Raw genomic sequence first — 13,686 nt, forward strand, 5'->3', positions numbered from 1 at the left:
CCAGGATGCAACTCAGCAAGCTAAAAACAGTTGATGACAAAAAGAAAAACAGTTGATGACAAAAGTACTACTGGACAGACAAGTAAGCATTTCAAGCTAGTGCCATTCAAAAGTGTTAATAGGAAGTGCCTCTATGTAAAGAGGGATGAGAGATGGCATAAGGACATGGGAGCTTTTAAATGGCATATGGTATACAGATGTCCCTAGGCCATGTTAATATTTTTTCTGGCATTAAAAATTAAGTATTATTAAGTATTATTCTATGTATATAGATTATTTCTAACGGTTTTACGTGATATGTTCAGGGGTACTTCAAGAAAAAAAGGATGGCTTGAAATATCTTAACTGTTAAATGGTAGTACATTAGTATTAGTGTACCACCATTGGGTTAGCTTTTATCTTTGGACGTAAGTGTTGTATTACCAGTAGTCCTTAATGAGTACGTTTATGACCTTGATTTTAACAGCACATTATGTATTTCAGCTGCACCAAATGGAGCACATTTACCTTAAGCTCAGACGCTGATGTGCTTGAAAAGAATTCATGAAAAGCCGCTGGTTACCTGGTCCTGTTTCAACTTTGTGAAGACAGTCTTATTTTCACAATCATACAAAGGAGATCTCTTACCTCTTTGGTGATAAAGGAGCTCAGTAGTGTCACAGCCGACCAGAAGAAGATGCCACAGCTCAGAATGACCTTCCTGTTAAATCGGTCACCAAGGTAACCGAAGATGGGTGCCGCCACCATGAAACTGCAGATGAAAACTGTGAGAGAGAAAATTAGAAATTTCACATTAGATACAACATATTTTTGGATCAGGAATCAGGAATCATTATAGACAACAGTGCTTCGTACGTCATCTCGTTCAAGTAACATGAACCATTCGGGAAATTCTATGGAAATTTTGAAGGTATGTAGATCCTCCACTATCCATCAAACGTGCTACACTAATCCAATGTGGGAGGACGATTGAAGGCTTGATTCAGCTTTCCAACCCACGCCACTCCCACAAGCCCCTGCTGCTCTGTATCCTGTGTCCAAGCAACAGTGATTCCAAGGTAGATAATTATGATCAAGGTTGTCAGAAGGTCTAGAAACTGCTTCTGATTGTTCATGATGTGTTTAGTGAAAGTAGATTTCTCATTTTATCTTTCAGCCCCAAAATGTATACAGTATTTTCCCATAATACACAATATGACAATTCAAATTCCACTGGTTCTCTACAGCCAAACTGCAGTTACTACACGAGTCATGAGAGTGCAGAGAACTGCCACTGCTGACATTTCATTTTCTCTTTTGTTAGTTGCAGAAAGAGGGATCCCAAACATGGAAATGAAACTCAGTTTCACTATTGACAATATTTACAGCAATGGGCTATGTGACTATAGAAACCAGATCAATAGCAACTACAGTAGATGCTGACTTGATACAAACAAGCAGAGTGAAGCTGAATAAAAGAGAAAAGAGAAACAAAATGCGTCTTGGCTCAAATCTGCAGAAAATCTGAGGTAATTTTGAAAACTCAGAAGCTCCTCCGAATATTGCGGAGTTTGCTTGATTTTGCGTTCATTTCTGCGATCGCAAAATCACAAAATACTGGAGGGACTGGTATGAGGAACCAGAATCAAAAGGGAACCATCCTCTTCTGGGTGACACCGACTAGTAGGATTATAAATCTTATAAATTACTTTTCTGCAACCGTAAACAATAGAGTCACCCAGTATGTGTTGAAAGGATGTTCAGTATGTGCATCACAGACTATGATTACAGCAGCAGATCGTAGGTGTCTAGTACAAGTCTACAGTATAAAGGTGAGTTTATTCACTGAAGAAAGCATGAGTCTTGGGTGTAAACTGTTTTTGGGAAGTTCAGTATAATGTGTTTATAGATGCATCTTCAACCTTGCCTAGAGTACGCTTGCTCACATGCACACACACACACACACACACACACACACACACACACACACACACACGCCTTATACTGTCAGTCTATTGAGACAAGTCAACAAGCTGTTCTCTAACAAGGACACAGAGTGTCACGGATGTGAAGTGTCACTCTTACACAGTTGAACATGACCAGTGTCTCCACAATCAACGATTTGCATATTTCTACAAGATTCAAACCCACACTGCTGTTTTTCAACATCTGGTCCTGAAAGTTTTCCTTCTCTTGCCTGACATAAACAATAGATAATACAGCTAAGATAAGATACAATCTCATAAACCACATTAAGTATGCTTTCCAAGTCAAAGTTCACATATTATAACCATATTTAAGTTATTTGTTCAGCTAGGTCATGTTAAGGTAAATAGCACTGACTGTAGAAGAAGTAATCTGAACCTAACATTTATCATAATAGTTTTTTGAGGTATAAAATATAGGTTAGAGATTAAACATTATGTGTTAATTCAATCTCTTATTTTAATATATGATTTAGATTGAAATATATATGAGGTTGTTGAAAAGTCCAGTTTATCCCTCAGAAGTATTTTAATTCAATTACACTAGCTTCCATCTTGAGGTAACGGTAAACTCGTCAGCTTGGTTTTTAGTTAACGTGAGGTCACAGTTGCAAACAGTGAGCTTATGACATTAAAACATGCTTAATTCATTTTGGTTAATTAGCCAGTTAACAGTAAATCTATTAACCAGCTGAAACATATTACTTAGAGAGCACTGAAGAGATGAGGACCCTGTCCCACTGCTAGAAATGTGCTGGGAGCTTTAATGTTTTTATTGTTTTCTTAAGTTTCTTGTTTGTTTTGTATTCTCATGTTTGAAAGGGTTTCAAATAATACCTTAAGATCAGTGTTACAGAAGGTAATATATGGGTTTGTTTGTTTTATAGTTACTCCTATCTTGTGAATGTAAAATTACAATAATTAAAAGATTAATGATGTAATTTTGTGTTTCAGAAAAAATTTAGGTTTTGTAAACAAAGTAAAATATCATATGGTTTTAAATTTAAGGTTTTGTTCAATTTTGTTGTCATGTCCAACCCAAAATGAGGTAGAGATAACAGATTTATATTTAAAAGGTACTGTCCAGATTATAAATGGTGGGGTTTAAGCCACCTTGAGTTGCATGGAGGATTGGATCCAACAATAATAGAGTTTCTTATAAAATTATTATTAAAATATTTATAAAAAATGGAAAGACCATTTACTAAAACTTGTGGACTTTGTAAAGTAGAATCATTAATATCTACGACTGAAGATTTGGTTAAAGTCGGTATGACACTGGCGATAGCCTTAAATATATATTTTTTTTATTCTTTTTCATTTACAAGTGTATAATTGTCCATTCTTGTCAACAGGCTTGTTTACAATCAATATGTTATGCTGTGTTTCTCTCAGCCCTGTCTTTACTCCATCAGTGTGTCATCAGTGTTTACAACACATCACCTTGACATCCTTATACCATCACCAGACAACATGAATACAGGTTGTTGTTCTATGTCATTAAGTAGGATGGGGATCTCCAGTGAACTTCCTCCTGATACTCTCAGTGACTAATCTGTGATTAATGTGCAATGTGATGGGCAAGGTGTGTGTAAGAAATGTACGACACCCTAAATAGAAACCAAATGCATAGTTGTTATTGTACTGTGGAAGGAAGTGTTGACATTATGCATTGTGCCTCTGGAATATTTTGTAATGCCAAATGATCTGTTCTATGAGATTAGACGTTTAAAGGGGATTTTAGTCATTCTTTTTCGAATGACATGCGAAACACTGGTCTTAAAAGTTTAGCTTGTGTAAGATTGCAATCATAGATACTACTACATGAACTACTATTATTAATGATGCTTTAATAGTTATTATGACATCAATTATCTTCTGTAAGTGTAGATAAATTGGCAAAGTTTATTGACTCTGGAGCATTAAATCAGGTTCCAACCATATATGGTAATCAAATTCAATGTTAAATGTCATAGTTAGCCAAAATTATGCAACTGCACCTGCTATATGTTACTGCATCTAAGTGTTCCCAATCTTCAAAGTACCAAACTCAATGTGCTAGCCACTTAATCACCTCCCAAACTCTACACTTGCACATGAGAGACTCTCCACTAAGTACTTGTGTGTCAAAGGTAGTGACAGACAGAAGGAGAAGCGTTAAAAGCATGTTATCTGCCTAACCTCCCATTAACCTAAGGTCTGATGCTTGGTTCTCTGGTAATGTCTCTGATAATGACTTCAACTCCCTGTGTGCACTCACACGGGGAATCTTGGCGTGTGAGAAAAAGAAAACGAGGACACAAAAGACGGCAGAAATGAATACGAGACGAGACTGATACAAACGTACACAATACTGTTTGTGCCGGGAAAAAGTCTCCTAAAAAATTCATGTCTTGTCTTCTGGCACTGTTTAACAATGCCATTGCGTGAGTATTTGTCCAGGAGGCTGGGCTTCTTTGTTTAAAGAAGTGTAAAGATTTGCGTGATGCTCAGACTCACCCTAGATTCCCAGCTGATGAAGAGAACCTGGGTGTACACCCATTTCGCTAAATGTCACAGACAGTCGTTTCACTCTGAAAATATGTTTTGTGTAAAAAATAGTGGGTATAAATGCGCTGGAGCATTTACAATTCAAGGTGTTTTAGAATGTATTCATGACTTCTAATAAGATGGCACAACCCAGGAATGCTCTTGCCCTTCCAGAAGACAGAGAGAGGAGCAGGTTGAGCACACACACCTTTTCTCCACCCGCTCCGATCGAATTCTGCCTCACCAGAACATGGCATGCATGCATAACATATTTCTAGCCCTGTTTGCCAGTTATGAGCAGACTGTTTAATTCCGGTCATTGTGTCTCCACTGCATCCTCCCTCACAGAGACTAACTTTTAAAAAAAGAAGGTGCAGAACCTTCTTTCTAGGTTGTTCTGACCTGAAGCAATCCGGCTCATTAGTGTGTCTGTTCACCTAGACACTAATCTTATCATTATTTCAGTAATAGCTTGGTCATTTGGCCAGCTAAACCTGTCCATCAAGTAGATTTATTATGGGAAATTTAAGGTCAATGCACCCTCTTTACAAGAGTGAGCACTCATGATTTCCTTTCAACATCTTTTGACTTCACTTAACATTTTTTGCTGCACTACTTCAAAATCCTTTGCCAGTTCCTGGGAATGAAAAAAAAAAATAGTCACTGTTTTGGTAACACTTTGCTTGAGTCATACCAATTTAGTGAAACTAAATGGCATCCACTATGCCATATTTACGACCAGGCTATGATGCAAGTTTATGATGCAGGGTCCAAGAAAGTGTTAATGTTCTCTCATCTTAAAGCCCACTTTTGGTGTTAAAAGCGATTACTGAAATCTCTGTTGGAAAAATATGACAATGCAGGTTTTGCAGTCACTCCTTTAGCTTTCAGCTTGTTCAAAACTGAGTAGATCCCATAGAATCAGGTTAAGCACATTTCTGTCATGTTCTGCTTTGTCTTTATCTTTGCATGAAAGCAAACAGGTTTCGGTGTATTTCTTAAGGAACAATTACTTTGGATGGTAGTGAGGTAAAAAGGGTTATTAATAGGTCAAATGTCTTTTGTATGTAACTACCACAATCCTCACTGTCTTCCTGTTTCTTGTGGAAAGTAGGCCATTGTCTATTTGGTTTATTTATATAATTGTAGCAAGGACCTACTGCTGTGCCATTAGCTTTGGAGAAGAAAAAACACACACACACACACACACACACACACACACACACACACATATATGTATTTTACTATAGTGTTTATTCTGTGAAAAATCTGAATGCACTAGGAAGGAGGAGGAAGTGGCTTTGATCACTGCAGGACAATGGACTGTAATGAACTTTAGTTTCAAACAATAATAAAAAGTCAACATTCAAGACAAGACTCAGAACTGACACATACATAAAGGTTGGCAAGACTTTGCAATGAGGTAATGCTAGCATTAGACTATTTAATGGGGGCTGTTGGGGTGGGGGTACTGTCGCAAGCTGAGGTGTCTCAAACAGCCTTAGTGCCTGCTAAAGATTAATATAATAAAGTAAAATGAATAATATAACAAACTAAACATTCAGAGGTCGAATGTAATTTGCACGCTCACATCACACCATCAATAACGTTAGTGTTTTGACGAAATCTAATTATATCCAGTGCTATAGCCAATTATAGCATGTTATAGCCAATGTTAGGAAGATTTGTGGATGCTTAGCTCATAAACTTACTGATCATTATTTACTGTATATTCTGTCAAAAGCCTTCCCTTGCTACATATTAAAAGGATTTTTATTTCTGCAGTCACTGTGCTGTGACAGTGAAAAGGACTCACTGTAATTACCTCAGCATTATCTGATGTGGATCTTAATAATACCATGACGACTGGACATCCCGTGACGAACTTAATTACTGTAAACGTTTAGCGCTCGTCCTGATAGTGGTGTGCAAATCACGATTATAACACTGCACATTATAATTACGTAGCTATTATTTTACATCCCTCTGTAACTAATAAATTATGTTGTTATGGGTTCCAGCGTTTGCCATTTGACATCCTATGATACTTCCTTTTTTCACACACCTACTCACTGAGATTGTGTAATGACTGGAGTTCACATAAACACTTCATATTCATGTTACTGATTCACTGTGATGTAACAAACACAGGGGGTGTATAATGTATTGCTTGAGCATTAAATTGTATACGTATATATATATATATATATATATATATATATATATATATATATATATATATATATATATATGTCTTTATATGTAATGACTTCTCACTTGAGTCAACTATAACATTGTTGGTGCATTCCAATCTGTCACACTCCAGGGCAAGAATCTTTTGTAGTACACAACACCCGCTGTCACATGCATACCTTTATGCTTAATCAACCTCTTTAAACAAACGTGATACAACTTGGAGCATCATAAGGTTTTTTTCCCACAATGCCTGTGCCAGTTTTAAGCCGAAACTGGCATTGTTCCATTCATCACCGCTGCTGCAGTATTCAAACAGTGATGAAGCGGAAGGCCGGCATGAATTAAGGCCATTACTGTAATTACACCATCTAAAGTGCATACCTGAGGAGGAGCGGGAGCTGATGAGATGATTACAAGTGTTTAAGTAGGGTGACATACTGTACAGTAAAGTCAACCCACGTGTGTTTGTATTGTGTGGGTGTAGCATTTTGCATTTTTGGCTAGAAGATGTATTTTTAGTCCTGATGCATATTGTTCAGGCAGGTCCTTTTGTCAGCTTTCTCTTGACCTCAAATCCTTTGGTTCATTTCGCTGTTGGGTTTTGTAATGCAGTAATTACAACGTGTCACTTTTTTAAAAAAGAATTCCTGAAGATTCCTAATGTGTATAAATCGGTACCATGGATTAGGTTAGATTTGTGAAAGGTGTAACTTTGTTACTATAAAATCAAGCAAAATCTAACCACATCACCACTGTTTGTTTGAGATTCTGTAATAACAGCAAAAATACTATGCAACCAAAACTGGATACTATAGAACAGATTATAGGTGCATGTTGTGGGGTGTTCTCGTTCTTTCTTTCATTCTTTCTTGCTTTCTTTTCATTTATTTATCATTTAAAGTGCACCTAATATGTTTTTTCAAATATGACCTTTCATGTAGCGTGTTATGTAGCTGTTCGTGAATGAAAAAATGTCTGCAAAGTTTCAAAAATCAAAGCACACGACAAACGGAGTTATTGACTCCCAAAAGAACGAACCGATTCTGAACAGCTGAAACGAGTCGTTAGTTATTCCAGACTTACTTCCTGAAATAACCTACATAGGTTTGTAACAAAAAGCCCCAATCAGACCAATCAGAGCAGAGTATGCTCTCTGAAAGGAGGAGTTTAAAATGAATTCTTTAGAACGAATCATTTAACGAGTCGTTGTTGACACTGGGGGAAGGTAATGCTGCAGTTTAAATTATGAGCACGTTAAAGTGTTTTTTGACCTTGGATGCACGTGAATCTATTGTATGAGAACTTTAAAACAAAATTAGGCACGTATCAAAACCATAATAGGTGCGCTTTAAGTTTTTACCTAGGGCTTTCTTTGTGTTTCATCAGCTTTGTGCATTCAAATCTTATTCAACTGTGAAGCATGGTATTCAAATTTCAAAGCTTCTTTCCATTCTATTTACTTGAGGCTTTGATTTATAAACATTAGTTTAACACTGACATTTTCTTACAGGAATCTAATCTCATCTGTCAGTCCATAACTCATGAGGTACGTCAGTATATAAGTGGGAGCTGCCATGTAGGCAGTTGATGACTAAGCACGTACACTCTCCAATGCCAGATTACAGCCTTTCCATTTATTCTTTTTTTTTTTTTTTTGACATGTTTCTATGACAACACAGGAGGTAGTACCTGCGCGTATGTGTGCACACATGCACGTGTATGTGTGGGCTTGGGTTATCTTCATTGTTGGTGTCACGACTGCACTTCTTTGTCCACTCATTCGCAGCCTCGCCGTCAAGGAGAAGTACACTGAGAAGCACGGCCTTTACCTGTAGTGAATAGTGGCCTGTTTAATGCTAATTGATTTTGTTTGTGGGTGTTTGGGTGGGAGAAACATCGTGACTAGGCGCATGGATTGGCAGGAAACCTTCAGCCTGAGATGTTACACATAAAAGGGAAAGAAAAACCCTGGTGGAAACATTCAGTCCACTTGTATTCAAGTTGTATTCAATTTGTAATATTGAATATTTGTAATATTTGAGTTCATGTTTGAGTATGAAAGATGTCATTACATCATTCTAATTTTTGGACCATTGGCCCTGATCAAATAATTTTTAACACTGCCTTGTCCAATTTCCACTGTTAGAAACCATGGTTATCATCTTAAATTGTTCCAGTTTGTTACTGTGAATTATGAATAGAGGTACAGGTGTAGAACCTTACATCTGACTGTTTTCTCTTCAGAAAATGTTCCAAGTAGAACCTCCCTTTTGTGCTTTATAGACCTAGTGTGAGGCACGTCCAAAACGAAGTTGTCAAGGCCACGTTAAACGCGTTATTGATGGCTGCACTTGTGTGTTCCAGAGTTCCTCCCTGAAGACGTCTCAGATCAGTGAAAACAGCTCACTTGTCAGTGAACTCACCTCACTCACACACGCACAGCGCACTGTCCTGCCGCTCACTGAGTGATTAAAATCTCCCTTTTCATCTGCTATGAATAAACCATTGCCACACACGCTGGCTCTGAGGAGACTGCCGTGACTGAGACGAGAGCTAGCTGTCTGAAAGTCTTGATGAATTGCTTGACGAAAACATCACGTAATCACGCAGAGATAAAGCCTAAAGAGGCAAAAGTCTGAGGTCTGAGCGAGGGGCGAGGTCTTCACAAGTCTTGTTTCAATATTTTGATTTCCTTATCATGTTTTCTCAAGGAGATAAGACCGTTTGCTACTGCTGTCAAACACAATGCTGCAAATGAATTCAATCCTGTTTGGTTTTGACGTCAGGGTCTGAACGCTTGATTTTATTGACTAAAAATTAGTTTACAGAAGCAGTGTTATGAGTATTTAGGGCAGCAGACATACAGAAGAGAGAGAGAGAGGTAGAGAGAGACAAAGAGAGAGAGAGAGAAAGAGAGAGAGAGCAAGACAGACAGACAGAGCGATGAGTAATACTATATTAAAAGCCTTATGCATGTCTTGACATGTTGCTTACTAACATTTGCAACTGTACACTGTGTGCTAACACATCTGTGTGTGGAAGTGGGGTGTGTTTCTTCATATACTGTGTTACAGCATGCATATTACAGTGTACATGTGGCCTACAGAAATGTCCGACTGTCAGAAATAAAGTGCACCGTCATTAATCTCTGTTCCCTCTGAGCGTCTTGGTGCTTTATATTTGGCCATCTATGCACAAGTTCCCTATGATTATATTATAATCATTGTAAACATTTTTACTACTACTATTATTATTATTATTATTATTACCCCAAAGCTACATTCTGCCCCTGAGTCTATCCTTCTTTCTTTTTACTTATATCTGTTCTCACGTAGTGAAGTGTTACTCAGCTTTCTAATTATTCAAAATATTCTAAATGTATTTCCCTATGACCGGGGGACGTAAAATACAATTTTCCATAAACTTCCGTGGATAACTCAATAGTCGGGAGGGATTTACCCACATGCTGTGAAGCAATGTATTCTTTATTATAAGATGTATAATAAAAAACAATGTGTAAATGCTTTATTTACCTACGAGTTAGTAAATTTTAGAGGAAGGCAGACATTTTTTTCTGTCTGTAGTAGCTTCATGGGACTCCTAAACAAATAATCGGAAGTTGTTAGGGCCTTTTGTACAGAGGTATTACAACTCAATTTAATTACGTTTGAGCACAGAATCATGTGTTTGTAATGATTTCTTGAATTCTTCTTGGAGTGTGGGTGACTGACAAACCACTGGGCCTTTTCCCAGGGTTTCAAAATGAACCATCACATTCTGTTACCTAGATGAAAGCTGAATGCTCCAAGCTTTTCAACGGTTGGTGAGAAGGTAGTAATTGGTTGGATATTTTTGAGAATTTTAAAAGGCATTTTTCCCAGACACTAATGTAGTTATGGTATTTAGAATATGACAGTCATCTGTTGACCATCAAAGAGAATCTGCTCTATTCTGGTTCAGTGCCTTAGGGCATTGAGTGTTTCATGTATTTAATGACGGCTTTCCTTAGAAAAGGAGCATGATGGGTACTCAACAAATGTAAATGTCATCAAACCGATGTAGATGATGATGTGGACGATTGACAAAAGAAAAAAGTTGAGGAATCCTCCTTTGAACCAGGAAAGAAATTCGATCCAGCCTACCAAACAATGCAAACGATGAACAACAAAGCTATGAAGTATTTCAAAAATGTTGGCAGATTCAAATTCTTGCGAAGAGCCAAGACAGGTTTTGGTTTTCTATTTCGGTTGGCTGTTGGCCAAGAGTAATCTGTAATTAAAACTTCACAGAATAACCCTCAAGGGTTCAGTCAACAAAGAGATACTTGCTCTTCCAACAGCAATTTATTATGTAGTACTGAACATACCCCTGTTTAAAACGTCTTACCTGAGACTATAGACTAATCCGTTTTTTATTTGTTTTTTTTTTCCCTTTCAAACAAACGACAGCGAATAGAAGCCGCAGGTGCACACGCTGACGGAATGGCAGTTTACAGGAAGCACTCTGATTTGCTATGAGTGTGTGGGTTTTTTATAGAGATAGATGAATTTCCCATGAAAGACACACTGTGTACATGTATACTATACGAGCCTGAATGGAGCGAAAGGTTTGGTGTACGGTATGCTGAAGTAGATATGAATGGAGCCAAAACAAACAGATGCAATAGAGCAACAGAGGAAATGGCGCCTTTTGCAAACAAAGAGAGTTCTATGAAAAAAATACTGCTTTTCATCAAAAAGGATAATGGAGACTTCTAATGACACCAAAATGTCTTTTGAATCTTCAAAAAGGAGCGTTTGTTGTTCAACAAAACAGCTGAATGATGAATATCTTCCATGTTTGTCGATTACTGAGCGGGCATAATAGAACTTACCTTGGAGGATATAAGTATGCTTAGGTAGGATTAATGGTGGCTGGAGATCACAGAGATCTCACCATGGATAAGGATGAAAAGCTACTGAATGAGTATTTTGTCAACAACTCATAAATGTATTAGCTAATCAACTAGGCAAGTAGAAGCTCCAATGTGCTCCCAAGTCCCTTGTCCTGGAAACCTCACTGACTAGGCTAAATATAGAGTGCTCGTTAGGACCTGGCAGGACCTGGAGGATTTTTTTTTGAAGAACAGTGGGCAGTGTAACTGCTCAGGACAAACAAGGGACTCATGAACAACTATCACATCATCCAGGTAACGACACACAGTATTAAGAATCGAGCGTGTGTAAACTTTTGAACTGGATCATTTGTGTAAATTCAGTTATTATCATCTTTCTCGGGTTGTTGAACCAACATGTCTGCCCTGTGTTGTTGATCATCAGGAGTAAATGTTAAACTCATCTGTCATTTACTACTAAAGAAGGCAGAAAGGAAAGTTTGCATAACTGTGGAAATTGGATAGGGCCCATTGGTCCAACCAAACTTTGATTCCCCTTTCTTCTTCTACATGAAAAATGATCTAGGTTACAGAGAAATATCTGTGTCGCCCATGGAGTCCATATTTTGGAGCTTTTAAACTGTCCATTCTTCCATCTCCTTTAGCTGATGACAAATCTCCTCTCATTGGCAGTAGCTTCCCGGTGTGTGTGTGTGTGTGGGCAAGATCCTTTGAACACATATGAGACTAATCTGAAACAGAACACATACTAAGGATGACATACCATCATATCACAGAAGGGTTTAGTTATTACAGTGTTGCCAGTGTCTGTGTCAAGCTCTATTCGTAGTTCAGAGGGTGAGATAAGAGGACTAGAGTGATTTAGCACTTGAGCACATCAGCCTCTCCGTGCTCTAAATTGCTGCGAGCACTCATGCTGCCCTGACACATTCACTTTTTTCATAAGCAGGAGGTTGAAGTGAATGCGTGTGGTGGTGGGAGGAGATTCGGGATTAAGTCACAGCGATCTTTAAGTGTGTGTAACACAGTCTGTGTGATTGCATTACGGATGGATATTTAACAGCATCTCTGGTTCGTGTCAATCAGGCGCACGTCGATGACATCAGACAGTGATGATTGCTTCAGAGGGTCGGGAGATCTGGAAACATGTTGAAGAATTAACGTTTGCTGTGCGGTTAATACGAGTATAAAAATGTTTAAGTGTTTCCCTTCGGACTGAAAAATGGGAGTGTAGGATTCACTTTACTGTGCCAGAAAATCACTTCTGAGTATTACTGCAGTAAATTTGGCAGTTCTGGGTCATAAATCCTCCAACATTTATACAGTCAGAACTCACAGATGGTTTCTATTAAGGTTCTGTATTAAAGAACGATACGTACACTACCGGTCAAAAGTTTGGAGACACTCGACTGAAATGTTTCTCATGATCTTAAAAACCTTTTGATCTGAAGGTGATCTGAAGACCTTCATGATCGTGACATCGGTGTTGTAGACAAAAATATAATTGTGCCAACATATTCATTTCTTTCATTAGAAAACTAACATTTTATTTACAAAAAAAAATAATAATATTAAAACGAATGAATTGGAGCGAAATATTCTGTAAAGCAGCCAGTAAGTGTCCAGCATCAGTAGGAACTCCTTTAATACTGTTTAAAAAGCATCTCAGGGAAATTCCTCAAGAAACTGGCTGAGAAAATGCCAAGAATACATTTCTGGAATTTCTAGGCGAAAAGGGTGTCTACTTTGAAGATGCTATGAAATAATTTTGATTTATTGAGGATTTTTTTATCACAACATAATTCCCAAAGTTCCGTTTGTGTTAATCCAGAGTTTTGATGACTTTATTATTATTCTAAAATGTGAGTGGAAAAAATAAAGAATGAGTGTGTCTAAACTTTTGACTGGTAGTGTACGTTAATACCAAGTGTTGCTGAATTCTCAAATCTGATTGGTCATGAGGTGTCAGACGGTTCGCTCAATCAAATACTTGAAGGACTTGAAGGGCATTATATTGTAAAAATTTTCTGAAAAATAAGAAGCATTTTGGAAGGAGTCTCCAGTATTTACGCTTTTTTTCCCACAAGATTGAGGGTTTTGTGA

General features: G+C 37.7%; 1 protein-coding gene across 1 annotated transcript in view; it reads right to left on the reverse strand.

Moving 5' to 3' along the window:
• The window catches only part of spns2 (SPNS lysolipid transporter 2, sphingosine-1-phosphate), a 76,625-nt gene that overhangs the window by 31,414 nt on the left and 31,525 nt on the right, over positions 1-13,686 (reverse strand). Inside the window, exon 3 of the mRNA XM_053618742.1 lies at positions 628-764. Coding sequence (XP_053474717.1) covers positions 628-764 — 137 coding nt within the window. The remainder of the gene's footprint in view (positions 1-627; positions 765-13,686) is intronic.

This window comes from Ictalurus furcatus, chromosome 28, assembly GCF_023375685.1.
Source record: "Ictalurus furcatus strain D&B chromosome 28, Billie_1.0, whole genome shotgun sequence".
NCBI classification, from domain to species: Eukaryota; Metazoa; Chordata; class Actinopteri; order Siluriformes; family Ictaluridae; genus Ictalurus; species Ictalurus furcatus.